The 26810-nt window shown below is 33.6% G+C and overlaps 1 protein-coding gene across 1 annotated transcript in view; it reads right to left on the minus strand.

The window, feature by feature from the left end:
- Positions 1-26810, minus strand: part of PCSK5 (proprotein convertase subtilisin/kexin type 5) — a 626478-nt gene that overhangs the window by 417372 nt on the left and 182296 nt on the right. Inside the window, 1 exon segment of the mRNA XM_074281408.1 lies at positions 23134-23210. Coding sequence (XP_074137509.1) covers positions 23134-23210 — 77 coding nt within the window.

A 26810-nucleotide genomic window follows, 5' to 3' on the forward strand; every position in this document is an offset into this window, starting at 1 on the left:
TATTTCTGCATAGTGTCAAATATTCACTGACTCTTCTTCTTTGTCAAGAAAATCAGGGAGTTGGACTAATCATTTCAATGGCCTTTTGCAGCTTAAAGGAAGATATTTGCTATTTCAGAGGCTTGAAACTATATATTTGCATGAAGATGAAGCTTATGTAATTGATTTTCCTCTTTCCTTATTATGTGAACCCTGTTCAATTTCCCTGTAGATTTCCCTGTTATGGTTAACTTGGAAGAGAAACAGGCAGACAAAGACAGACAGAAAAACAGAGACAAAAAGACAGAAATAGAGAGTACACAGAGAGAGGCATAGTGAAAGACACAAAAGGAGACAGGGATAGAAGGAAGAAGAAGCAGAAGAAAAAGAAGAAATAGAAGCAGTAGCAGAAGAAACAGCAGCAGCAGCAGCAGCAGCAGAAGAAGAAGAAGAAGAAGAAGAAGAAGAAGAAGAAGAAGAAGAAGAAGAAGAAGAAGAAGAAGAAGAAGAAGAAGAAGAAGAAGAAGGAGGAGGAGGAGGAGGAGGAGGAGGAGGAGAAGGAGGAGAAGGAGGAGAAGGAGGAGAAGGAGGAGAAGGAGGAGAAGAAGGAGAAGAAGAAGAAGAAGAAGAAGAAGAAGAAGAAGAAGAAGAAGAAGAAGAAGAAGAAGAAGAAGAAGAAGAAGAAGAAGAAGAAGAAGAAGAAGAAGAAGAAGAAGAAGAAGAAGAAGAAGAAGAAGAAGAAGAAGAAGAAGAAGAAGAAGAAGAAGAAGAAGAAGGAGGAGGAGGAGGAGGAGGAGGAGAAGGAGGAGAAGGAGGAGAAGGAGGAGAAGGAGGAGAAGGAGGAGAAGAAGAAGAAGAAGAAGAAGAAGAAGAAGAAGACAAAGAAGAAGAAGAAGAAGAAGAAGAAGAAGAAGAAGAAGAAGAAGAAGAAGAAGAAGAAAGAAAGAAAGAGGAGAAGAAGACAAAGAAGAAGATGAAGACGAAGGAGAAGGAGGAGTAAGAGGAGGAGGAGGAGGAGAAGAGAAGAAGAAAGGAGAAGGAGGGGGAAGAAGGAGGAGAAGGAAGAAGAGGAGGAAGAAGAAGAAGAAGAAGAGAAGGAAGAGGAGGAGAAAAAAGAGGAGAAGGAAAAGGAAGAAGAAGAGGATGAGAAAGAAAAAGGATGAAGAGGAAGGAGGAGGAAGAAGAGGAGGAAGAAGAAGGACAACAACAACAATAACAAAATTCTAAGGACGTGTGTTGCCTTATTTCAGAGCTCAGGCAAGGAGATACCATACCCCTAATGCTGAAGTAAAAAGAAAACTATATAGGGTGATAATCATGAGATTTGGATGTCCAACTATTACCAAATGGTTGGTTGCTGATTAAGAGTAAGATTACCATAACAATGTTAAAAAATCCTCAATACATAACAGAAAACTCTAATTTTGATTCTAAAATTAGATGTTATTTTGGGCTTTAGATGTATCAAATTTGAGCACTTTAGGTAAACATTCAAAAGATTTTCCAATTCCTAACCATCTGTGTATTGTTCACTTCTAGTTTTTCACCTTAACTCTATGTACCTAAACCACCCATATACCTATGTTATGTTGCTTGAATTGCCTTTTTATTTGAGGTGAAAGCTGACACAAAACACCTGGAAAATATCCCTAATCTAAAGATTAATTAATTCATAATTCTCTTTCAGATGTTTTAAAGTAAGAAATGGTTTGATGTTAAAGACCACAGCTGCAGGTAAGAGGTAACATTCCCTTGCCTTAAGAATTGGCCTGTTATTTTAATAAAACTGATACTAGTCTTTTGATTTGTAGAAACACTTTGAAAATGAATTTCTGCACCATCTTTTAATTCTCTCCAGTCTGCCAAATCTTTTATAATACAAAAACTCAAGGCACTGGTTGGCTTAAAACCCTCCAGTTCTTTATGTCACCATTGCTACAGTCCAATCCATTTGAAGCTGTCATCACTGAATCTTTTGTGAGGATGAAATTCAGGAGGAAAGCTTACAGGCTATTTTACCAATATCTCAAGAAATTCTCAAGAAATATCATTATCTTGTTATGCTAGTAGTTAACAAAATAGAATTTGTATATGAAGAGAAAAGTTTCTTATTTGATTTACAGAAAATGTTCCCAACAAAACAGCTCTCATTAGTTAAGTATGTTTTTCAGGTTTTGAGCCTTTGAGGCATTAGTTATAAATCCATATAAAATTATCATTTTAACTTATATCAAACTCTCAGAAACATAGAATCTCATAATTTAAATGGATTTGGTGATCATGTAGTTTATACCCTATCTCCTGTATGAATCAATGAAAACATGGAAGTAGTAGAATATAAGATCTTGAGTATAATGACTTTTCTTTTTTTCCTTTGTATTCCTAGGGCCTGGCACAGAATAGGTACTTAATTATATACACTATTATGTACATTAATAAATTAATTAATTTAATTGAATTAATCTTTATCTTTTTTCCATTGAGGCTTGATAAAAGAGGCCAACTTTTATTTGGCCAACATATAAAATATTTAGATACTTTGAATTTCTTATCCCCTCTACCCCAGTCCTCTTGGGAATATAGAGTCCAAGAAAGTATATGACTAGAAATTAATCTTGTTACTGCCTCTTGAAGGCTGCTGGAGAGGCAAGGAGGCCATCAGAAGGACAATGTAATGCAGTGGATAGAACACAGAATTTGAAGTCAAATCCTACACCAAGTTCTTACAGGTTGTATGGCCCTGGGCTAATCATCTACCTTTTCTGTGCCTCACTCTAAAATGAGAAAGTTAGATTTAATGACTTCATAAGGTCTTTTCCACATCTAAATTTATGATACTATGAAAAGGAGCGATTATGAATTTTTGGTGAGGATGCCTCTCACATATAATAAACTACAAGTTGCCTTAGAGAGATCCAACTTCCACCTCCCCCATGCTTCATTTTAGAGGTGGGGGACTAAGAATGTGAAACAATGCCAGTTAGTCAGTTGATAAACATTAATTAAATGCCTTCTATATACCAGGCACTAAGCCATATACTGGGGAGACCAAAAAAAAAAAAAAAAAAAAAAAAAAAAAAAGCAAAAGACAGTCCCTGATCATGAGAAGCTCTCAATCTAATGAGGGAAAACAACATGTAAACAAAAATATGTACAAACAAGCTATTTATATGATGAATAGGAAAATAATCAATGGAGGGAAAGCACTGCAATTAAGAGGACTTGGGGAAGACTTCTTGTAAAAGGGAGGATTTTAATTAAAATTTAAAAGAAGCCAGGGAAGTCAGTAAGTGGAAATGAGGAGGGAAGTTCACAGATGCCAGAGAAAATGGAAGTCATAGCTTTGAGGTACATTGAAGTGGTCCAATTTGATTCTTTACCATCTTCCTTATGGGGAAGATTTCCCAGCAAGAAATGGAAGACAAGAAGTGGAAGGTACAGAGAAAGATTTGGCTCCTTTATATGACAAGTTATATATAGGATAAATTGGAGCTAATAAACAAGGATAGAAGTAGAATTAAAAGACTTTTGGAAAATCTTTCTCCATAAGGTGGGATTTCAGCTGAGAATTTAAGGAAAGCACCAAAGCCAAGAGGTAGAGATGAGGTGGGAAAGAATTCTAAACTTGGAATGAATTCTAAGCCAGTGAAAATTCCTGAAGTTCCCTAATGAATATTAATGTAAACATTTTGAACAAAATACTAGCAATGCAATTACAGCAATGTATAATAAAAATTATACACTATGACTAAGTAGGATTTATATTAGGAATGCAAGGTTAGTTCAGTATGAGGAAAACAATCAATATCAATAAGAAAATAAACAGAAAACATGTAATCATTTCAATCAATACTGAAAAACCTTTTAAAAAATACAGTATCCATTCCTATTAAAAATACAAGAAAGCATAAGAATAAAGGGAGAGTTCTTTAAAATGATAAGCATTATTAATCTAAAATCACTAGCAAGCATTATTTATAATGAGTATAAGCTAGAAGCCTTCCCAATAAGATCAGGGGTGAAGCAAAGATGGCAATTTTCATCACTTTTAATCAATATAGTACTAGAAATGTTAGCTTTCTCAATAAGAGAAGAAAATGAAATGAATGAAGAAATAAAACTATTATTATTTGCAGATGATATGTTGATATTCTTTTTAAAAATATTTATTTATTTATATTTTTACAAAAATTTTATGCATAGGTAATTTTTCAGCAATGACAAATGCAAAACCTTTTGTTTCAACTTTTCCCCTCCTTCCCCCACCCCCTTCCCCCAGATGGCAGGTTGACCAATACATGTTAAATATGTTAAAGTATAAGTTAAATACAATATGTGTATACATGTCCAAATAGTTATTTTGCTGTACAAAAAGAATTGGACTTTGAAACAATGTACAATTAGCCTGTGAAGGAAATCAAAAATGTAGGTGGACAAAAATAGAGGGATTGGGAATTCTATGTAGTGGTTCATAGTCAACTCCCAGAGTTCTTTCACTGGGTGTAGCTGATTCAGTTCATCACTGCTCAATTGGAACTAATTTGGTTCATCTCAATATGTTGATATTCTAAGAGAACTCTAGAACAACAACTAAAAAATTACTTAAAATAATAACTTTAGCAAAGTTGTAGGATGCAAGATAAACCAAACAAATCACCATTTCTTTATATGACCAACAATCCCCAGCAGCAAGAGACAGAAATAGAATTACCCTTAAAGTAAATGCAAACATAAAAATACTGTTTAAGACAAACCCAGGAACTATAATGGGCATAATTGTACAATACTCTTCACACAAATAAAGTCAGATCTAAACAAATGGGAAAATTCCAATTGCTCATGGGTATGCCAAGTTGATATAAAAATGACAACTCTGCTTAAACTGATAAACAATCAAAGTAGCAAAAAATAATGTGATAGAACTAGAAAACACCCAGAAAGTTCATCTGAAAGAAAAAAAGGTCAAGAACATCAAGGGAAGTAATGAAAAAAATACAAAGAAAGCTTACCTAGTTACACTAGATTTAAAACTATATTGCAGAATGGCAATCAACAAATCTATTTGGTACTGACTAAGAAAGTGTCTCGATTTTCCCACATTCCCTCCCAACATTTGTCTTTTTTTTCCTGTCGTATTAGCTAATCTAATAGGTGTGAAGTGATAACTCATAGTAGTTTAAATTTGCTTTTCTTTAATCAATAGTGACAGAGCAGTTTTTCATATGGTATATAGCCAGCTTTAATTTCTTCATCTGAAAATGGTTTGTTTATATCCTGTGACACTTATCAACTGAGGAATGACTTGTATTCTTATAAATTTGACTCAGTTCTTTATATATCTTAGAAATGACCTTTATCAAAAATAATTGCTAAAAAAATTTGTTTTCCAGTTTTCTACTTTCCTTTTAATCTTGGTTGCATTGGTTTTGTTTGTGTAAAAACCTTTTCAATTGAATGTAATAAAAATCATTCATTTTGCATTTCATAATGTTTTCTATTTCTTGTTTAGTTATAAATTTCTCCCTTCTTCAAAGATCTGACAAGTAAACTATTTTTTGCTGTCCTAATTTGTTTATAGTATCACTCTATGTCTAAATCATGTACTATTTTGACCTTATCTTGTATAGGGAAACAATACTGTTTCTCACAAGTTTTCCCCTCCCTAGAAAGTCAATTTTCTTTCTACCATTCCAAATCCTACTAAAGCTAAAAGACCCAAGGAAGTCTTTTCTTCACCTCGTCTTCCTAATTTAACCTGAAGGGTTCTCTCCCTTTTATAAGCATCTATGGATTATATTGCTTAAACTATTAATTGAGTGTTTAAACCTTTACTCCCTTATCTCAAAATCATAGATTTTAGAGTTAGAAAGCACCATTGGTGTCAATGAGCTCAACCTCCTCTGTTTGCAGATGAAAAAACAGGTTCACAGAGGTTCACAAAACTAACCAGTTTCCAATAGTATCATCCAATGGCAGAATCTGATCTAAAGTCTTTCTGACTCAAATCCATTATCTATTGCAAAATTTCAAGTGTATTTACCACATTTTCTCCAACTTAATTTTAAGTTCCTGAGTTTTTAGGGGACCATGATTATTATTTCTTTGTTGCTCCCAAAATGACTCCTATGGGGCCCTAAGCACTAAACATTCTCAGGGAATATTGATTAATCTTATTCACGAACTTTCATTAAAATGACCCCTTTCAGTGCAAACAGATATTTGAGAGATATCTATTCTCTTCCATGATGGAAAATTGCTATGTCCCCAGGGTGTATAATTTTTCAACCAACAGTGCCTTTAAAGTAATTAAGTATACAAGGCATAGAAGGAGGCTTAGAGAAGCATTAAAAAATATTTAGAAACAAAGGAGGCTTAGAGAAGCATTAAAAATATTTAGAAACAATCTAGTCAAATGCAAACAGATAGCAGAAGTTTTTCTAGAGTTATTAAATTTTAGTATTTAATCAGATTAATATATAAATTAGCTAGTAACAGAGACACAATCTCATCAATATAGATCCTGGGCCTGTACCTTCTGATCCTGTGTGAACCTTTTCCATGTCTGTTCATAGATTCCTATCTATTATTTTCCATAGATTAATTCTATTCTCTATGGAAAACCTTCCTCTAAGTCTTTTAATATTCCCTGAGTACCAAGACAGCTTTTGGGCTGTCTATGTAAACCCTTGTTCTGTTCTCACAATGTAATTGGGCTATGTCCTTTTCCAATAATTCAGTTCATTTTTTTCTTTTTAAAAAATTTTTATGCCATGGGTAATATTTATTAAATATTATGTTTCTGTTTATAATCAAATATTTGCATCACTGAATTTCCTCAATGTGCTATATTTGAGTTCTCATATGGATCAATATTGTCTTTTTTATTGGGATCAACAAAAATTCAATATAAGTTGGTGTTGCTACAAAAAATGTGGTGGGAAGGTTGGTTTGTATTGGGTATAACTGCGTGTGATGATTTTTTTTTCTTATTGCTAATGCAAAAGTTATAGTCATCAATATGTTGTAGCCTAAGCGTATTCCACTATCCTTTCATTCTGGACTGGCTCTGGAGACAGAGATCTTCAAATCTGTCTTTGTTACTTGGGGTTTTTATGGCCTTAGTGGAACCACTTTCCATGCATAAGCCTCAGTTTCTATACCTTTAACGTGCGGTGACTGGACAACAAGGTCTCTATGATTTCTTCCAGTTTTAGATCTATGATCCAAGGTTCTTCTGACTTAGAATTTTTATAAACATTAGGCTTTAAAATTCTGGTGAGGAGATGTATAATACAGTGGCTAAAAGACTTGCCTTTTAATTGGAAACATCTGAGTTTAAGCCCTGCTCCTGGGCTATATTAGCACAGTGCCTATGGACCAGTCACACATAACCATTTAGCATTTCCCTTAGATTCTTTAAGATTATAAATTATAGGCAATTTGCCAAGCATCATGAGTACAGGGATTGTACACTAGTAGAACTCCCTTCCTCAAATAAATGAAACCATTGGTCTGGGTATATGAAATCATATACTCCTTCTAAGAAATAGTTCAGTATTTCAAAGCATTGAGGCCTTAAAGACCAATTTATCAAATTATTTTCATTCCAAAGTAGTAATAACATCAAACCTAGGAAACAGGATTTCAGAGTTGGAAGGAACCTTAAACATCATCTAGTCCAAGAGTTCTTAACATTTTTTTTTTTATGTCTTATACCATCCATCTGGCAATCTGATGAAGCCTATGGAAACCTTAGATAAATATCTTTAATAGCATAAAAGAAACCTATATAAGATTACAGGAAATCAATTTGGCTGAAATCAGATATCTATCTATGCATATACACATAACTTAAAGTTTATGAACTCCATATGAATAAGCTTGATCTAGAGAAAATTCATTCACTTTATAGATGAGGAAAAGAAGACTCAGAGTGGTTAAATAATATGCCCGCTATCATACAATACAACAGTACCACTTACTACCAATATGGTAAATGATCACTAAGCTTTCTTCCATTTTTAACGCTTATGATAGGAGGAAATGCTAAGATTCAAACCTAGGGGTTTTTTCTGCCTAATTTAATGACTTTTCCACTATACCACATTATATCTGTATACAAATAAACATTTTAAAATAGTTTATGGTATTGACATTAAGACTGGGCTCTCTCTAATTAAAATTTTATTGTTGCTCACTTATATTTAACTCTTTGTGACTCCACTTGGGTATTTTTTGGCAAAAATACTGAAGTGGTTTTTATTTCTTTTTTAGAAATCATTTTATAGATGAGAAAAAAATGAGGCAGAGTTCGGTTCCCAGGGTCACACTGCAACTAGATTTGAACTCATGAAGATGAGTTTTTCTGGCTGTAGGCTTAGCATTCATCGTACTACCTTGCTTGTGATTGAAATATTTGTAACCTATCTAAATCCTATTCATTTTTCAAAGTATAAGTAAAATCCCTCTTCTTCCATAGCTGACTATCCCAGTCCTATGAATTTATTCCATTTATTTTACATATCACCCAATTGTCACTTAATGATAAACAGTCTCTTGATATAGCTCATAATGCCTTGCATTGTTATTTCACAGTTGAACTATTATTTAACTTTCATGTTTTGTCTTTCCAACTTGATTTTCACAACCATGCAAATTGGTGAGAAAGAAAGGAAGTATAAACAAGAACCCATCTAAAACCCTCATTTTATGCATTGGTTAAAAATGCTTAAGATTCATAGAACAAAACACCTTACATAAGCAAAAATATTTAAATACTCTGTACTTCAAGATCTGCCCTTGAAGGCATTGACTATAATTTGCTCCCTCCATAGGAATAAGCACAGTAGGTTCTCAATAAATGCCTTTTTTGTTAATGAAAAAAAAACAAACAATTTAATTAAAATGGTCACATATTAATTTGTCTTCATCACCTTGATGAATACTTCTTATTTGGCTAAACAAAAGGAACTTGGTTTACTATTTCATGGCTTAGATGCACTGAAAGGCATCTGGTACCAGGTTAAAAGATTAGCTTTCTATGGAGAATTAATAGTTCAACACAGAATGACCCAGAAGGTCAATTCTGAAATTCACTAGACCACTTCCATCAATATCTGGACCTTTTTTCTTCATCTCTCAAGTAAGGTCTTTTACTGCTACTTGTCCTCCTAAACCCACAATCTAGTAATAAGCAGATTTAGATTTTTTTTGGTCTAGAACTAAGTGACCTCAATTAAAGACTACAAAGCTGTCCATAGGTAAGCAAAGAAAGCAATTTGTGTTTATTAATTTTTTAAAATTACTGTGTTCAGAACAACAATATCTTTACAAATCCCAATAATACATATGATTTATACATATATAAAAAGCTTTAATTATTTATCATTCCTTATCTCATGAAAAGATTATAAAAGGACAATTCTATGTGATTAAATAACTGGATTAGCAAATATGTATTTGGACTATCTTTTGATGCTTATACACAAATGTGAATATATAGGTATATTTATATCTCTCTGGGTATGTGTACACACATACCTATACGTGTATACTCATATTATATGTCAATAGCTCGCCTTTGATATATTTAAAATATATAATTATAAAATATAGCTATATTATATCAATAGTACATAAGTAGATATTGTAGCTAGCTAGCTATCATCTATGTCTCTATTATATACATTTCACAAGTTTATCTGGTTAATAGATCATAGAATCATAGATTTAGAATTAAAGGAGCCTTAGAGATCACCTACGTCTAGCTGTCCTTATTTTACAGATTAGGAAACAGCCCCCCAAAAGTTAAATGACTTGCTCAAGCTGACACAATTTATTCATCAGTCAGTAATTATTGATTAAGTGCTCACTTGCTGCCAGGTATTATGTTAAACATTATCGATACAAAGAAAGGCAAAAAGAGTCCCTTTCTTCAATGAGTATATATTCTAATCCTGGAGCCAAAATGTAATCAGATATATCCAAAATATTTTCCCTAGAGAAAAAGATACTAATTAGAAGTGTCAGAGACAGAATTTTAATCCTGGTGCTCCTGACCCCAAGCTCGTAACAATATTCTTCATGCCAGAATGTCTTTCATATATTTATGTTTCTATATCTATACATATTTGTGCTGAAAAAGAAACCACATTTTCATTCTATTCTAAGACAAGAAGAGAATGATTCTAGGGAGTGAAGTAATTTGTTCTTTATTTTAATCACTCTGAATTAACCATTAGGTCATTAACCCCTGGAACTGAAATAAGCATTATAATGTGAATGCTGACAGCAACTCTTCTAATAAAAGCAGAATGGAGAAATGAGATGAAGAAAAGGTAGAATGAATTGATCAACCAAAAAAATCTCTTTGCAGAAACAAAATATGAAAGAAGGAACATTTTGATCCTGTGTAATGGCCTAACAGAATCATTCCTCAGACTTACATTGGAGTATCAAAGATTTGCATAGTCAAGCATGCATGAAGGTACCTACTGATGAATATCTGAAAGTTTTTTTTTTTTTCCCTTTACATCTTGGAATGTGGTTGTGGAAAAATAATACTATAGATGTCCTTACAGTGAAGAAAAATAGCAGGCTTCTATTTAAGCAATTAATTCACATCACTAACCTAACAAAGGCTACTTTAAGAAATTCATACCCATTCATTCTTCATTTGAATCCACAAATTAAATCCACAATCATATTAATAATCACTAGAAACTTGATAAATGGGAGCATAAATTGGGAAACAGTAAAAATGGCCAGAGGCAGTCTGTATGAAATAAGGCTTGAGTAATTCCCAGGAAAGCTCTGAACCAAATTCTCTTATTAGTTATGAACAAGAGTACCTCACTTACTAGAGCAACATTTCTGCAAGCCTTTTACACAGAGTTTGGCACATGGTAGGTATTTATTAAATATTTGTTGAGTGATTGTATGGCCCAGTAGAGAACTCAGTCACAGATGTTTAATATTGTTGAAGCACAGAAAAGCTAATGACACTAGCAAATGATAAACAACCACTGTTTTCCAATTGTTTGCCTTTTAAAAATTTAAAGCTGTATATTTTCAAAACATATGCATAGATAATTTTTAACATTCACCTTTGCAAAACCTTGTGTCACAATTTTTTCCCTTTTTCCCATCCCTTCCCTAGATGGCAAGTAATCAATATATTAAACATGTGCAATTCTTATACACATATTCCCACAATTATCATGGTGCACAAGAAAAATCAGATCAAAAAGGGGGAAAAAGAGAAAGAAAACAAAATGCAAGCAGACAACAATAAAAAGGTGAAAAGGCTATGTTGTGATCTACACTCAGTCTCCACAGTCCTCTCTCTAGATGAAGATGGCTCTCTTCATCACAAGATCATTGGAACTGACCTGAATCAGCTCACTGTTGAAAAGAGCCACATCCATCAGAATTGATCATTGCATAATCTTGCTTTTGCTGTATACAATGTTCTCCTGGTTCTACTCACTTCACTTCCATCAGTTCATAAAAGTCTCTCTAGGCCTCTCTGAAATCATCTTATTGATTATTTTTATATATATTCCATAACATTCATATACCATAATTTATATAGCCATTCTCCAACTGATGGACAGCCATTCAATTCCCAGTTCCTTGGTATTACAAAAAGGGTTGCTACAAACACTTTTACATACATAGGCCCTTTTCCTTTTTATGATCTCTTTGGGATACAAGCCCAGTAGAAATATTGCTAGATCAAAGAGTATGCACAGTTTGATAGCCCTTTGGGCATAGTTCCAAATTTCTCTCCAGAATGTTTGAATCAGTTCACAACTCTACCAAAAAGGTATTAGCGTCCCAATTTTCCCACATCCCCTCCCCATCATTAACTTTTCCTGACATCTTAGCCAATCTGAGAAGTATGTAGTAGTACCCCAAAGTTGTCTTAATTTGCAATTCTCTGATCAATAGTGATTAAGAGCATTTTTTCATATTACCATAAATGGTTTTAATTTCTTCATCTGAAAATTGTGTATTCATATATTTTGACTTAATCAATTGGAGAATGGCTTGAATTTTTATAAATTTGAGTTAATTCTCTCTATATTTTAGAAATGAGATTTTTGTCAGAACCCTTGGATGTAAAAACATTTCCCCCAATTTATCGCTTCACTTCAAATCTTGTCTGCATCGTTTTTGTTTGTACAAAAACAAAATTATCTATTTTACGTTCCATAATATATTTATATAATTTTCCTTCCTTCCCCACAGATCTGAGAGATAGATTATCCTTTGTTCTAATTTCTATATAGTATCACTCCTTATGGCTGAATAATGAACCCATTTTGACTTTATATTAGAATAGAATGTTAGATGTCTAGTTTCTGCCATACTATTTTCCAATTTTTCCAACACCATTTGTTTGCCTTATCTCACTTGCTATATGGCTCAATGGATAGAATGCTGGGTCTAGGGTCAGAAAAACCTGAGTTCAAATTTCAGCTCACACACTCACTGGATAATGCATGAGGGTGTGATTCTGGGCAAGCTACCTAATCTCTTATCAACTTGAGAAGAAAACAGCAAACCACTCCAGTATTTTTGCCAAGAAAATCTGATGATGTGGTCTGGAAGATCACAAGCAGCAGACACAACTAAATGACAACAGCTATCATTTATCTATATCCATTCATCTAGTCACATATTTCTCCACCTTTTCAATCATACAACCACTGTGTGGATAAGAGGCAGGAGTACCTTTCCCCTGTTTTGTGTACTTATTCATCATAGTCTAAAGCTAGAACTTGTCAAGAAAGCAGAAGTGTAAAAAGTGTGGAATAACTTGAAAAATAAGGAAATTGGAAGAGAGGATCAGATAGTGAAGTAAAAATAAATATATGCATTGAGGAACCATGGATGGGAAATAATGTGGAGTAAAGGATATCAAGTGGTATGGAATTGCTGGAACAATCAACAGAAACAATCAACTCCAGGTTGTTTATTTGTGATGAAGCTGGGTGCTATTATGGAAAGTTCATTGGAGGAAAAGTCAGAAGATCTGTTTTTTGTTTGTTTTATCCAAGCAATGTCATGAGCAGCTAACTGGAAAACTTTGATCTTTCTCCATTCTGCCCATCTCTGCCCCACCTCCACCCTTGTTTTTTGGGCTTCAATTTCTTTTTCTCTAAAATTAGGTAATTGAACTAGATTATTTCTAAGGGTCATTCCATCTTCTAATGCTACTATTCCAATGCTTTTATCACCATATAGAGTTTTGTGTAGGTATTTAGAAGGACATGTTTTTTTTTTTTTTTTTTTCTGAAACTGATGAAATATTGGCCTGAAACAGAGTGAGTGATCAGAGTCCACAGTATATGTCTGAAAGTACTAAATCTCTATTCTAGTGAATACCTCTGAACTCAGGAACAGATAATTCCTCCCTAATATACCCAACTAGAATTTTAAATGCTTATAATATACCCATTGCTGAAGGTTTCCATTTTACTCCAAGGTTAATGACATCTCACCAATATAGGAAAGCTTATGCCCTAGGGAATATAACTTCCCTGAGTGAAGAAGGGAAAGGATTCTATTATTTTCATATTCTTACCTCAGGCTAAGTTTAATATTTGGCTCTGGCAGGGGAATCTTTCTTATATAGTCTCCAGTTCCTACATTATTTTTCATGGCACTCTGGTTGTTGGAATTATTCCAAAGGAGCAAGAGTCAACCTTACAATTCTGGGAAAAAGTCTAGTAGTACACTCAGCTAACCTCCAGTCCCATCAACATTCCCTCAAAGGAAGTCATACAAAATTGGAAAGTTGGACTTTCTCCCCACCCTAATGAGTGATACTACCTGCTCTCTGAGAATAAAGAAAGGAATAAAATATAAAGTATGAAACGTAAAAAATAGGAAAATTTAATGATTACAATGATCAGATATTACACTTTTCCAATGTTTTAAATTCCATTCAGCAACTGGCTAATTACATAAATTACATAAGCACCAATTGAATTATGTCCTTTGTTTAAGTAGTAGCCTGCAATGAAGTGACAGAGCAAAGAACACAGTATATGCCTAAAAGTACTAAATCTCTGTTCTAAAGAAAACCACTGGACAACTCAGGAATAGAAAATTCCTCTCCAGTATGCATAGCTGAACTCAAATGGTCGATATATTTATTGCAAAGACTTTCTATTTTCCTCCAGAGTCAATGACATCTCACCAATGTAGATGAAGTTTATCCTCTAAAGAATACAACTTCCTTTAATAAAGAGGGAAATGAAGACCAATCAAAATAAAAGCTATAGAAAGAGAATCCCACTTAAATAATTACATTTTTCATAATAATTATCATAATAATGTACAGAGGATAGAATGAAAGAACAGCATCAGGAAGATCTGAGTTGAAACGTGACCTCAGACACAGACTAACTGTGTGACCCTACACAATTCACTTAACATTTTATCTGCCTCATTTTCCTCATCTGTCAGATGAAACTAATAATAGTATAGACATCCTAGAGTTTTGAAAATAAAATATAACATTTATGAAGTGCTTTGCAAACTTTAAAGTATTATATAAATGCAATTTTTATTATTATTAAACACGATCTATTTGTTCTTATTCTGACTGTTAGCATATATTAGCAATGTTTTGCTATATAATTGAGAATTTTTAAAGCTATGTATAGCAAACAAACTTGATGAAAAACAGTGACCTTGTTAATTAAAAAAAAAAAAAAACAACCCTTGTTACTTCAAAAGATCTGTTTTCTTATCATTTTGGGCACTCGCTAAGAATGAAAAAAAAGGCAACTTAGTATAGAACACTGGACCTATAATCATAACGAACTGGGTTAGAATGTCATCTCAAATGTTTACTGTGTGACTCTATGGTCATCACTTAATTTCTCTAAGTCGCAGTTTCCTCACTGGTAAAATGGAGATAATAATGGTATACATGTCATAGGATTGTGAGTGAGATGTAAATGAGATAATGTATGTATGTATAGCACTTTGTAAATCTTAAATCACTATTTCTAGGAAGGATGTTACTACTTCTCAGATCATAATTGTTAGGTTCTTACTAAGTGTTAATGAGATAATGAGATATTAGGTTCTTACTAAGTGCTAAATTGGTACTTGACAATCCTCTAGTTCCGGCCATGACTGGGAGTTTTACTTGTGAATTTCTGGGGAAGAGCTTCCATGCTTAGGAGGATCAAGCTCATTGGATGAAGTAATTCTTCCCCACAAGCCCTTGCATTATCCCACGCCCATTCTCTGGGAGGATAAAGAGGGCAGCTCTGGAAAAGTTACCTTATTTTATCCCCTGAAGAGATAGAGGCCATTATTATTATTCCCATTGTACAAATAAGGAAACTGAGGTATAAATAGGTTAAGTGACTTATCCAAGGTCATGTCATTAAGACATATTTGAGGCAAGATTTGAACTCAGATCTTCCTGACTTCAAGTCCAGCTTTCTATTCACTATGCCATGCTGCCCCTGAAAAAATACAGTTTGCTTGTTGATAAGCTGGGCATTTTTTTCCTTCCAAATATCCTTCTTTTGGTCTGGGATAAAGAAACTAAGATCACCTTATTCTTCAAATGGCAGGTATTATTAAACATCTTTTGAGAATCTTTTGGACAAACTGATAAAATGTAGAGCCCTGAATTAAAATCTTTTCTCTGGCACTTACAAACTATAAAAATCGCTTAGCATCTCTGAACATCAGACTCATCTATAAAATGGGCACGATAATGCCTACAGATATCTACTACAAAGTGTTGGATACAAAGTATATTGTAACTTTAATGTCCTATATGAAACAGAATCTATAAGAGGAATTGGCCACCTTTGTGGTCAAAAGATTGATAAAGAGAAGAGAAGAATGAAAAAGTCCTCCAGATTCCTCTGACAGATTCATTAGCCCTAGAATAATAATTATCTGGACTTCAAAAAGAATGGGATATGAAATTTTAGATCAAAAGAAATTCTTACAAAGATTCAGTTCTCATTTGGAAATGGACTTCCATCCAGACAACTATCTTTCATTTTGTATTTTTTCACTTAAGAAATCTGCCATCTTCCTTCCAATTTTGGACTAGCAAAGGGATCCGTCCTTGAAGCAAATTCAATCATAAAACTCCTAAACTTAGATTCAATACAACCAGAATGTTCTCTTGGGTTTAAAAATTTCTCTTTAATAAAAAAATGCAGAGTTAGTGGAAATTGGATTCAAAATACTATAAGAGAAGTCCAAACGAATAATGCTAATTCTTTATAGAAACTATAATGTGAACATCTAAAGTAGGGCTATTCTCTGTATCCTATAATTTAAATAAGTACAAAATTTGTCAATTAAGTTTTTTTTAAGTATAATAATCTATGAAATGGGTCATTTATTTCTTCTTTTAACATAATCTCCAAGTTTAGTAGTAGTAGTACTAGTACTAGTACTAGTACTAGTAATAGATGGCATTTATATTGTACTTCAAAATTCATGAAAGCCTTTATATAGGTTATAATGTTGAGTTTCATTACAATACTACTAGTTCACATTATAAGTATTACTACCCTCATTTGAACAAATCAGGAAACTGAGGCTCATAAAAAGTGTTTTGTTTAGGATCACACAGCTAGTAAATGTTAGATGTAGGATTTGAACATGACTTTTCTTAACCCCAAGGCCAAGATATTGTTCACTATGCTATGCAGTCTTTCATGTTTGGCCACAAAAAAAGGCAGATTATATTTCATGACTGCCTGTTTGGTACCTACAAAGCCATCTGTGTTCACAAATGTTGAGGTTATTAAAAAAAAAAAACATTACAGGCAAATGTAGATAACTGATTTCTGAAGCCCAATCTAAGGTGAAGTATGAATTTTCTTTGACTATGCTAGACTATTTTACAGCAGTCTGACTTTATCCAAACACATTTGGTTAAATTCTTAGCGTCAGAGAATGAAGCTCTGCCTATTTGGATGATAGTTAGAAGGGGGTCTGGCTCTCTAACATTGTTAAAATAGCTCCTTTGTAATGATAAAGGGGACAGAAAACACTTACTATATTCAATTGCTTTGCCTCAGAACACATTTTCTATATAACTTTTTGTAGCTGATTGTAGAATGACAAGTCACACAGAAGCTTAAGTCCCATCATTCAGACTTTGGTTTCTACATAGCTAGAGTATGAAAACCAAAAATTATATTATTTTAAAGGAGACCAAAAAACCAGTATCATTGCATTAAAATCAGGAAATGGAAACAAAAAAGGGTATGAAAAAATCTACTCTTTTTGGAAAATCAATCTTTAATCTATGGGTTGATTTATTTTTCAAAATAATTAGTTGCTGTATCCATTACATATGCACAAATGGCTATGTGGTATCACACCCCATTCAATATGTTGCTTTGACTTTTAAGAAGCAAGGACTTTCAATCAGATGTATCCTAGGGAGGGGATGATCTAACCCAGACATCAATAATTCATTTATCAGAAATAGAAGTCATGGTATGAAATGCCAGGAGATTGTTTCATTTGCAAGGAGGCATTTTCTATTTTAAACCAAGAACAATTCAGTCAGCTTTACTTGGCAGGCTGATGTAAGTGGGAGAACTGCTAAATGTGAAGCCAGAGCTTTCTGGTCCCTTCTAAGAAGGTTATTTCTCCAATATCAATTATTCAAGTCTGACATGACATGCCACCATTCAGGAACTAGCACAACCCATGAGAAAGGGATTTTTATAACTTTTGCAAATGAAAGGTCTTTTGTTCATGTCAGAGTCAATGTAAATAGAAGCATTTAGATGAAAGAATTTATTTTCACAAAAGTTTGTGGGAGGAGGGGAAGTTTGATCTATCCTTGGAAAACTTTCAAGATGTTTGTGCCCATTCCACTGACTCTTAAGGGACCACTCCCCAGTATACACAGGATCACAGATTTAGAGCTGGTAAAGGCATTAAGTCAAGTCTCTTGGTCAATAAGCACTCATGATGTGCCAAATACTGTTTAAAAAAATCTGGGAATATAAACAAATGCAAAAAGCGTTCCTTTTCTCAAAGAATATACATTTCAAACCTTTTCATTACATTAGAGAGACACCATGCAAATAATTAGGTGCATATAAGTTACAGAGAGAATAAATGGGATGTAATGTCAGAGGTGAAAGTAATTGGATAGTTGAATGAATGAAAGGAATCCAAGTGAAACAAGTTCAGTCACCAACTAAAGCTACTGATCGCATAGTGGACAGAGTGAGCAGATCTGGAGTTAGGACCTAAGTTCAAATCTAGCTTAAATCCATATTTGCTGTGGAAGTCTGGGCAAGTTGGTTTCCTCATTTATAAAATAAATGGCAAACCATTCCAGTGTCTTTGCCAAAAAATACCAAATGGGGTTACAAAGAATGATTGTGAATGAATACCAACAATAATCCAATCCCTTCACTTAATGCATTAAACAACAAGAATAAAACAGAAAGGTTAGGTGACTTAGGATCAGAGATTTCAAGCTGTAAATGACTTCAGAGGTCATCTAGTATAATCTCTTCCATTTACAGATCAGGAAATTGAGATACAAGGGAGTTAAAAGACTTGTTCAAAATCACATACTACATTAGAAAAGAGTTTCTGATTCCTGAATGAGTATTCTTTCTAACTCAACTGGATGATGTCTAAGGTCCCCTTCCAGCTATGATCCTCTGATGTTAATGTCACATGGTTAGTAAGGAAGTGCAAGAATCTAGAAACATGCTCTGCTTTCAAGTCCAGTGATGTTTTCACTATGTATACTAGCCTACAACTACGAAGGTGTGTTTTAAATACACTGAAAAATATTAAAGGGAAAAGAAGTTCAGGTAGGCTGTGTAATATCCTTCCAGGCCTAACCAATGTTAAAAATCCTTTGCTAATACCATCTTATATCAAGTTGATAAATACAGAATGAAGAGGAAAACATTGACTTAAAAAAAGCCAACAAAACCTATGTGAACCTGGACAAGACACTGAGCCTCTCTAGAACTCAGTTTTTTCATCTATAAAATGAGGGAATCATATTATATAGCATCTGTGTCCACCTGAGCCCTAAATCTTATCTTGTGATCTACTCAGAGGGAGGCTGGAGCCAGCTTGTACAAGCTAGAGATAGCCAACTGAAATTCTCAGTATGGGCGGTTACTCCTCAAAGTTTGTAAATGCTATAAATCAGAATGTGTCATTGTTTCATTGAGTGTCTAGACTTAAGAAAATGTTAATAATCCATATTAAGCTTAAAAGTGTGTCATATGTACAGAAAACTAGCTGTTAAACTTTTACCAGCATACCATTGCATTTAAATCTCAAGTATTCTGATTTATAGTATTTGCCCCTTAAAGAAGAGATTATATATGTCTCTGAATAAGCCAGTCCTAATACTAAACTTGAATAGCATAATTTCCATAATCCTAAAAAAAGGTAAAGGGAAAAAATGCACCCAGATATTGAGTTCTTTGTGATAAAATATTTAAGCCTGTTTGTTTGATAAGCAATAGTTAGATATGAAAATAAACATATCTATTGGTCTACTGTTTTATATTCATTCAATGGACTTCCATGAGCTAAGAATGTTTTTAACCTAAATTTCTGAAATCAAGCTGGGGCTCAGCAGAGATAAGATTGATCAGCACTATTAAGAATGAAAGAAAAACATGATGTCTTGGAAAGCAGGATGACTTCATCCATAGCTGATTGCCTTCTACTCAGCAGAGAAAAAGAAATTCTATTGCAGCATCCTACCAATGAAATGTGCTCTATTTCACTGCCAGTGTATACCAGCCCAAACATGCTTGTGGTAGAAATCTTTACACCCCACAATAATAAGCCTACATTGCAATCATGAGATTGGGCATCATCTTTCTGAACAGATGGGGCTGGGGGATGGAATGGGACAGGCAGGCAGGCAGGTAAATATGTCTTGGTACAACTAACAGCTAACAGGAAATAGATGACTCTTTCTGAACAAAGGCACTGGAAAGACTGTGAAAGGCAAAAATCACAGGTTCAAAACACCACTTGCAAAACAAAACTGAAGCCACAACTCAAATACAAAAGATGTATTTTGGATGCAGCCATCTGTCAGCGATGCCCTTCAATGATCATTAGTCCTATCCTCTGTCAACATTAAAAATGTAACAATGCAGAGACTGTGGCTCTAAGGTACCAAAAACCAACTGATTATCTGGGTCTACCTACTTCTTTCTTTCAATGTCCCTGGAATCTATGACCTATTTACATATATTCTTTAGAGATTCCCTCCCCATTAATAAGATCTAGGTTCAGGTCCCACTACTGACACATATTTGCTCTGTGACTAGTAAGAACAAATCACTTAATCTCTCAGGGTCCCTTTGCAAACCTATAATATGCTAAGTTATATAGGAGTTACTCATCTGCAACTGCGGAGAGAATTTCCATGCCAGGAATTCCCCAAAGCAAGAAAATCGCCAGTCCAAAAAACACCCTCCAACCTCCACCCCACCCACAACTTTGGATCATTGTTTAAAATGACTTGAAAATAATGTATTCAGAGTTGGCAGCTACGTGGCACAGTGACTAGAATACTGGGCCAGGAAGATATAAGTTCAAATCCAACCTTAGATACTAGCTCTGTGACCCTGAACAAGTCACTAAATCTTTGCCTAAAAGTTTCTTCAATTATAAAGTGAAGCTGCTAAGAACATCTACTTCCCAGGATTGTTGGAATATATGCTATTTGTAAAATGCTTAGCACAGGACCTGGCATACAGTAGGCCCTTAATAAATGCTTTTTTTTACCTTCTTCCTAATAGCCCGAGCTAATGTTTTCTTGATTTTTTTTTCCTTACCAAATAACCACCATAAATGGTCCATAGATCTGCCATATTGAAAGTTTACCATCTATGCCCTGCTTACTTACTGAGTTTCCCACCCTTTTCTCCAAAAAGATTTACATAATAGATTCAGATACATCAATTCCTTTGATTAGAAAGTACCACCACCATGTGTGTATCTTCTGTTTCCTTAAAGCATTGTCATTGGGGTTCTGTGTATAGGTTATAGGAGCATCAGCCTTCATTTAAACTCTTTTCTGTGTTGCTTCAGGGAAGTTCTAGAAACTTCTATTACCATTACTTTGCATATTAATCCTTTTATCAGTGACACATGATCGGTAACACTCATTTGTCCATTGCCAACAATTGCAGCAAATTTTCTACAATGAGTTTGTTGTGGCTATCTATGAGAAGTAAGATAAACCATATGTACACACACACAATTACTAAAATAATATGACTTCATTCAAGGTTATTGGACTAGTGCAGGTCTACTAAATACTTTTCTATAAAGACAGGCAAGTATTATTCATTTTTCTATATAAAGTTGAATATTTAAAAGGATGTAATAGTATGTATAAACCACCTTTGTTACTGCTTTCAACATTCCTGAACAAGACATAGACATGTTAAATTTAAATAAGAAAGCCTAGAACAGAGCATATAGCCACATACAAAAATTCAGAATGGTAAAAACAAAAAATAACACCCCCAATCTTTGTTCTAAAGTGTTATAATGAATATGAAGATTCCTTGATCATATATGCAATTCAAATTAGATCAGAATGTAAACTCCTTAAGTAAGAGATTCTTTCATTCTTTTGCATCCCTAGTGCCTATCATGGTGTCTAGCATCCAAAAGACAACTGATAAATGTTTGTTAATTGCTGTATTATTTTAAACAAAAATTAACCAAAAAATAAGTGACAATTAAAAGCAATAAGAACAACAAATTACCTTAAGATGATCATCAAACTAACAATTCATTTTTGTTTTCTTTTAGTATAATTATTTTACTGTTATTTATTTATTTATACTATTACTTATTATTTCTAATTATTTTATTCATTGGAAATGAGCAGGGTGTCTGGGACAAAGATTAAGTAGGCAGCAAAGGTCCTGTAGTCTGTATGTGAACTAAGTTTGAAAAAAAATTGTATTAATCTTGAATATTTCAGGTTTTCTGGTGACTAGTATCAAGTGGAATTTCAGCTCATTGTCATTCTAGTAGAGAGAAAGAACATTGACTTTGCAGGACCTCTGTCACATACTACCTATGTGGCCTGGAGTAAATTATGAATGTCCTTGGGATTCAGATCCTTTATCTGTAAAATGAGAACTGAACTAGATCATGTTTGATGTTTCTTCTATCTCTAAATCTATGATCTTATGAACCAAATACAATAGGGAAAACTATAAGGGGGAGGAAAAAAAGGGAACAGGAAAAAAAATCTTTAAAAATAAGTAAGGCCTATAAGACTGGGTCAATAAATGATCTGCTTTGACTTTTTACTTGCTTAAATCACCAGACTGTCATTTAAGGTCTCCTAGGAATATCTCACTTGGTTTGGACTGGTGTATTCTTCAGGACTGCATAGCTATATAGTAACTTCATTGTGGCCACCCTGGCATATAACACGAAGCCTAGTGATCAATTAAAAGATAAGGTTGATTGCAGATATTATTGTTCTAAAGCTGGGTTGGGTGGGATGGGGATGGGGAAGAGTGATTGAATCTATGATTTAATTGGTTTAGGGAATATCCACTGTGAAATCGCCCTTTATCAATAGGAGCAACTTATTTATAACTTATAGTCGTCTTAGAATAGAGCTTCTTAAATTTTTTGTGTCATGGACCTCACCCTTTGATGAATCTGATGAAGTTTGAGGACTCCTCAGACTGATGCTTTTAAATACATAAAATAAAACACAGGAGAAATCAACCGTATTGTATAAAGACATAATTTTTCCCAAACAAGTTCACAGAATCTATAAAGTCTACTTCTTTGGACCAAGGGAGAATCCCAGGTTAAAATCCCTGTCTTACAGAGTTGCATGTGATGCTAAGAGGTTAGGAAATCTTATTGCAGCTTTCTATCTAGTTAAAAGTTTTATATTCCAAAGGCTCACGACCATGGTGCTAGAAATAAGGCTTGAAGCCTAGTCTTCCTGATGTCTTTCTGAGATGAAGATCAGCCATTATTTATTTCAAAGCTTCCAATGAATATACTTCCCACATAACTAGCAGAAGACAAAGTTCTACTTTAAGGAAACAAATGTCAGACACACCAAGTCACCCTGCACTGGGGCCTTACTTGTTCTCGTTGCTGGCATCATAACGAGGCATTGGGTCGAAATCATTCCCATTCACATCAAAACTTGCCTGAGAATCCTGTAACCAATAGAAGGAAAAGGGAGAAAAAGAAAGATGGATGCTCATTAATTATCCATTAACTCATGAAGTTCATGCATTCTTTAATAAGATCCTGTAAGTGAGTAATTAGGTTAACTAACATTCTCATGGTTGAGTGATGACAGAGTGTTTTAGGAAAGGGTAGTTAATACAGTAACAATCAGCAAATCATCATTCTCTATTTCTCCTATAGGGGTAGGAAGAACCCCATAAGTTAGTTGATAAAGATGTATTGTGAACTAGTACAAAATTAGAGCTGCTTAACTATATTAAAAGGCCTTTCTAAAAGTCCAATGCCTCTCTACTCCTTAGAAATCAGTCTAGTTTTTTGCCTGCCTTATTTACTATTGCCTTTGTCTATGTATTCCATTCTCATCAGCAAGTCCTTTTTTATACTCCTAAGTGGAGAACTTTCACATGTAACTAAGATATCAATATTTGCAACTTGCTGAAATCCTGTCTCTTCCATGTAGATTTCCTTATCAAACAAGAAGCAAAGATAAGTTGTTAATAGTTTTCCAACTCTTAACATCCTTACCTCATTCTTTGAGGACAGGAACTCTGTCTTATCTAAAATTTGTATTACCTCCAGGGCCTAGAACAGTGCTTTGGACACAGTAAATGCTTAATACATGTCTTTTTTAATTGAACAAAGCATGCAAGTCACTCAACATATTGCAAAGACAGAAAAATTACAAACAAGGAATAAGCCAAATAAAGATCACCAATAAATATTTAAATTCCCTTCGAACCATTACTTTTTAAATTTTTGTTTTTTTATTGAAATTGTTTTTAATTTTCAAAACATATGCAAGGATAATTTTTCAATATTCACCCTTGAAAAATCTTGTTTTCTAATTCCTCCCCTTTCCCTCATCCTCTCCCCCAGATGGGATGTAGTCCAATATATGTTAAACATGGTAAAATATATATTGAATTAAATATAGCCATAAATATTTACACAATTATCTTGTTACACAAGAATAATCACATAAGAAAGTAAAAAAGAAATGAGAAAGAAAATAAAATTCAAGCAAACCACAATAACCACACTCAAGTCCCACAGTCCTCTCTCTGGGTGTAGGTGGCTCTCTTCATCACAAGATTAATGGAACTGGCTTGATTGATCTTATTGTTGGAAAGAGCCACGTCCATCAGAATTGATCGTCATATAGTCTTGTTGTTGCCAAGTACAATGATCTCCGGGTTCTGCTCACTTCACTTAGCATCAGTTCATATAAATTGCTCCAGGCCTCTCTGAAATCATCCTGCTGATCCTTTCTTATATTGCAATATTCTATAACATTCATATACCATAATTTATTCAGCCATTCTCCAATTGATGGCCATCCGTTCAGTTTCCAGTGTCTTGCCATTACAAAAAGGGCTACCACAAACATTTTTGCACATGTGGGTCTCTTTCCCTCCTATAAGATCTCTTGGGATATAATACCAGTAGAAACACTGCTGGATCAAAGAGTAAGCAAAGTTTGATAACCCTTTGGGCATAGTAGGACCACTTCTTAAAAGGATTTATTAACCTAGTTGTAAGTACCAAATTTTAAAATTACAAAAGTTTATATAATTTAAGTAAGAAAATGCCTATCTTGAAATCATTTATAATAGCATCACTTTTGTTGTGGCAAAGAAAGAATTGAGAAAGTGCTCATCTAGTAGGGAATGGGCTAAGCAAGTTATGGCATATGAATGTGATACAATACTGTGATTCTGTATGTAGGAAATGATGAAAAAGATCATTTTTGAGAAACTTGGAAAAACTTGTAAGAGCTGATGTAGAGTTTAAGTGATCAGAACCAGGAGAACAACTTATATAATAACAATATTGTAAATATTATTTAATTAATAAATAATGAATAAATAAAAATAATTTAAAAAGATTTGGGAATTATGATCAATAATGATTATAAAGCACTCATGATGAAATATGCTACCCACCTCCTGACAGAGAGGTGATAGACTCAGTGCAGATTGAGACAAATGTAATATATACAGACTCACATACACATTATATATCCACATATTTACATACTATACATAGGTGAATGTGATAATTGTGGGTTTTCTTTTCTTTCTTTCTTAATGGAGGAAGAGAAAGCATCTTTTCATTGATTAAAAAATCAAATTTAATTTTTAAAAGTTGGTATTTTAGACATCATTAATTCATATTAATTTTATCCCCCTTTCCCCATTTATAAGTTGAATTGATAAGGTAATATTGTCATTGTCATATTGAATATATAAGGTTAAAAACAAATTTGGATTTCTTTTAAATGACCAAGAATATGTTCTAAATCTAGTTAAATCTAGTTGCCTGGACTTTCAAATAATTTAAATTTCCATTTAAAATTTCTAAAAGCAGTTCTAAACTTTCCTATTATAAATATTTCTACTTTAAAATGTTGGTAAAAACATGACTAATATAGAACTATGTTTTACATGATTTCACACATATAACCCATATCAAAATGCTTATCATTTTAGGAAGGGGGAGGAAAGGGAGAAATTTTGGAACTCAAAAACAATTTTTAATGAATGTTAAAATTGACTTTACATGTAATTGGAAAGAACAACTATTAAAAATTAAATGTTGACTAAATACTTGGTTTTTTAAATTTTTTATTATAATTAATAATTATTGTTTCTGCCATTACCCAAGGCTTTTCTATTAAGAATAATTTCTAGCTCAAACATTTACTCCTCCCCAAACTGTGTAACTCAATCTAATTAATATTACAATAGGTGACCTGTTGACATGGCAAGTCCTTTCTTTTTATGTCTCCATGTTCAAAGTCATTATCTGCAACAATTACAGAATTATTTGTATTTATATTTGTATTTCACAAAGAAAAAAAAGAGGGAAAATTAACAATACTCATTAGATTAGTAAGACTGAAATAAAATTAGTTGGGAGCAAAAAAAAGAAAAGTATAGTGCCAAGAATGATTAGCTTGGTGACACAAGACCTTGGATAGTGACCTCCTTTTTCTGAGCCTCCATTTTTTTTTCATCTTAGAATGATATAGGTACTAGCTGATATCTAAAACCTTATTCAGTTTTATATCCATGATTCTGTGATATACAACTTTGTCCAAAGAAGGCTAAATTATGGAAAAGGAATAAATTCATATTTGGAGATAAGCAACACTACTAGGGCAAAAAATTCCAGATTCTGACTCTACTGCTAACCACCTGTAAGCTATGTATTTTCCTGTAATATCCAGACTGAAAGTACTCTTGGATTTTTTGGTCTCAGTTTCCTTACCTATAATATTAGAGAGGGTTGTACTAAATGACTTCTTGTTTTAAAAGATGGAAAATAGTATGAGTATGTCTACAGAAACCTGAATAAGATTATTCTCTTTCCCTTTCTTCCTCAAGGAAATCATTGATTAATTTTACCTTGGAGACTGATCATTACTATTCTCTCTGGTTTCAAGGAGAGCATGAGAGATTAGACCTCAGAAGGTACAGCTAAAAACTATGAGATTAAGTTATAGAAAGGCAGATAAAGACTTCATGTAAGGGAAAATATCTCTATAATGATATTCAAAAGTGGAA

The sequence above is a fragment of the Sminthopsis crassicaudata genome, chromosome 1 (assembly GCF_048593235.1).
Source record: "Sminthopsis crassicaudata isolate SCR6 chromosome 1, ASM4859323v1, whole genome shotgun sequence".
In the NCBI taxonomy this organism is placed as follows: Eukaryota; Metazoa; Chordata; class Mammalia; order Dasyuromorphia; family Dasyuridae; genus Sminthopsis; species Sminthopsis crassicaudata.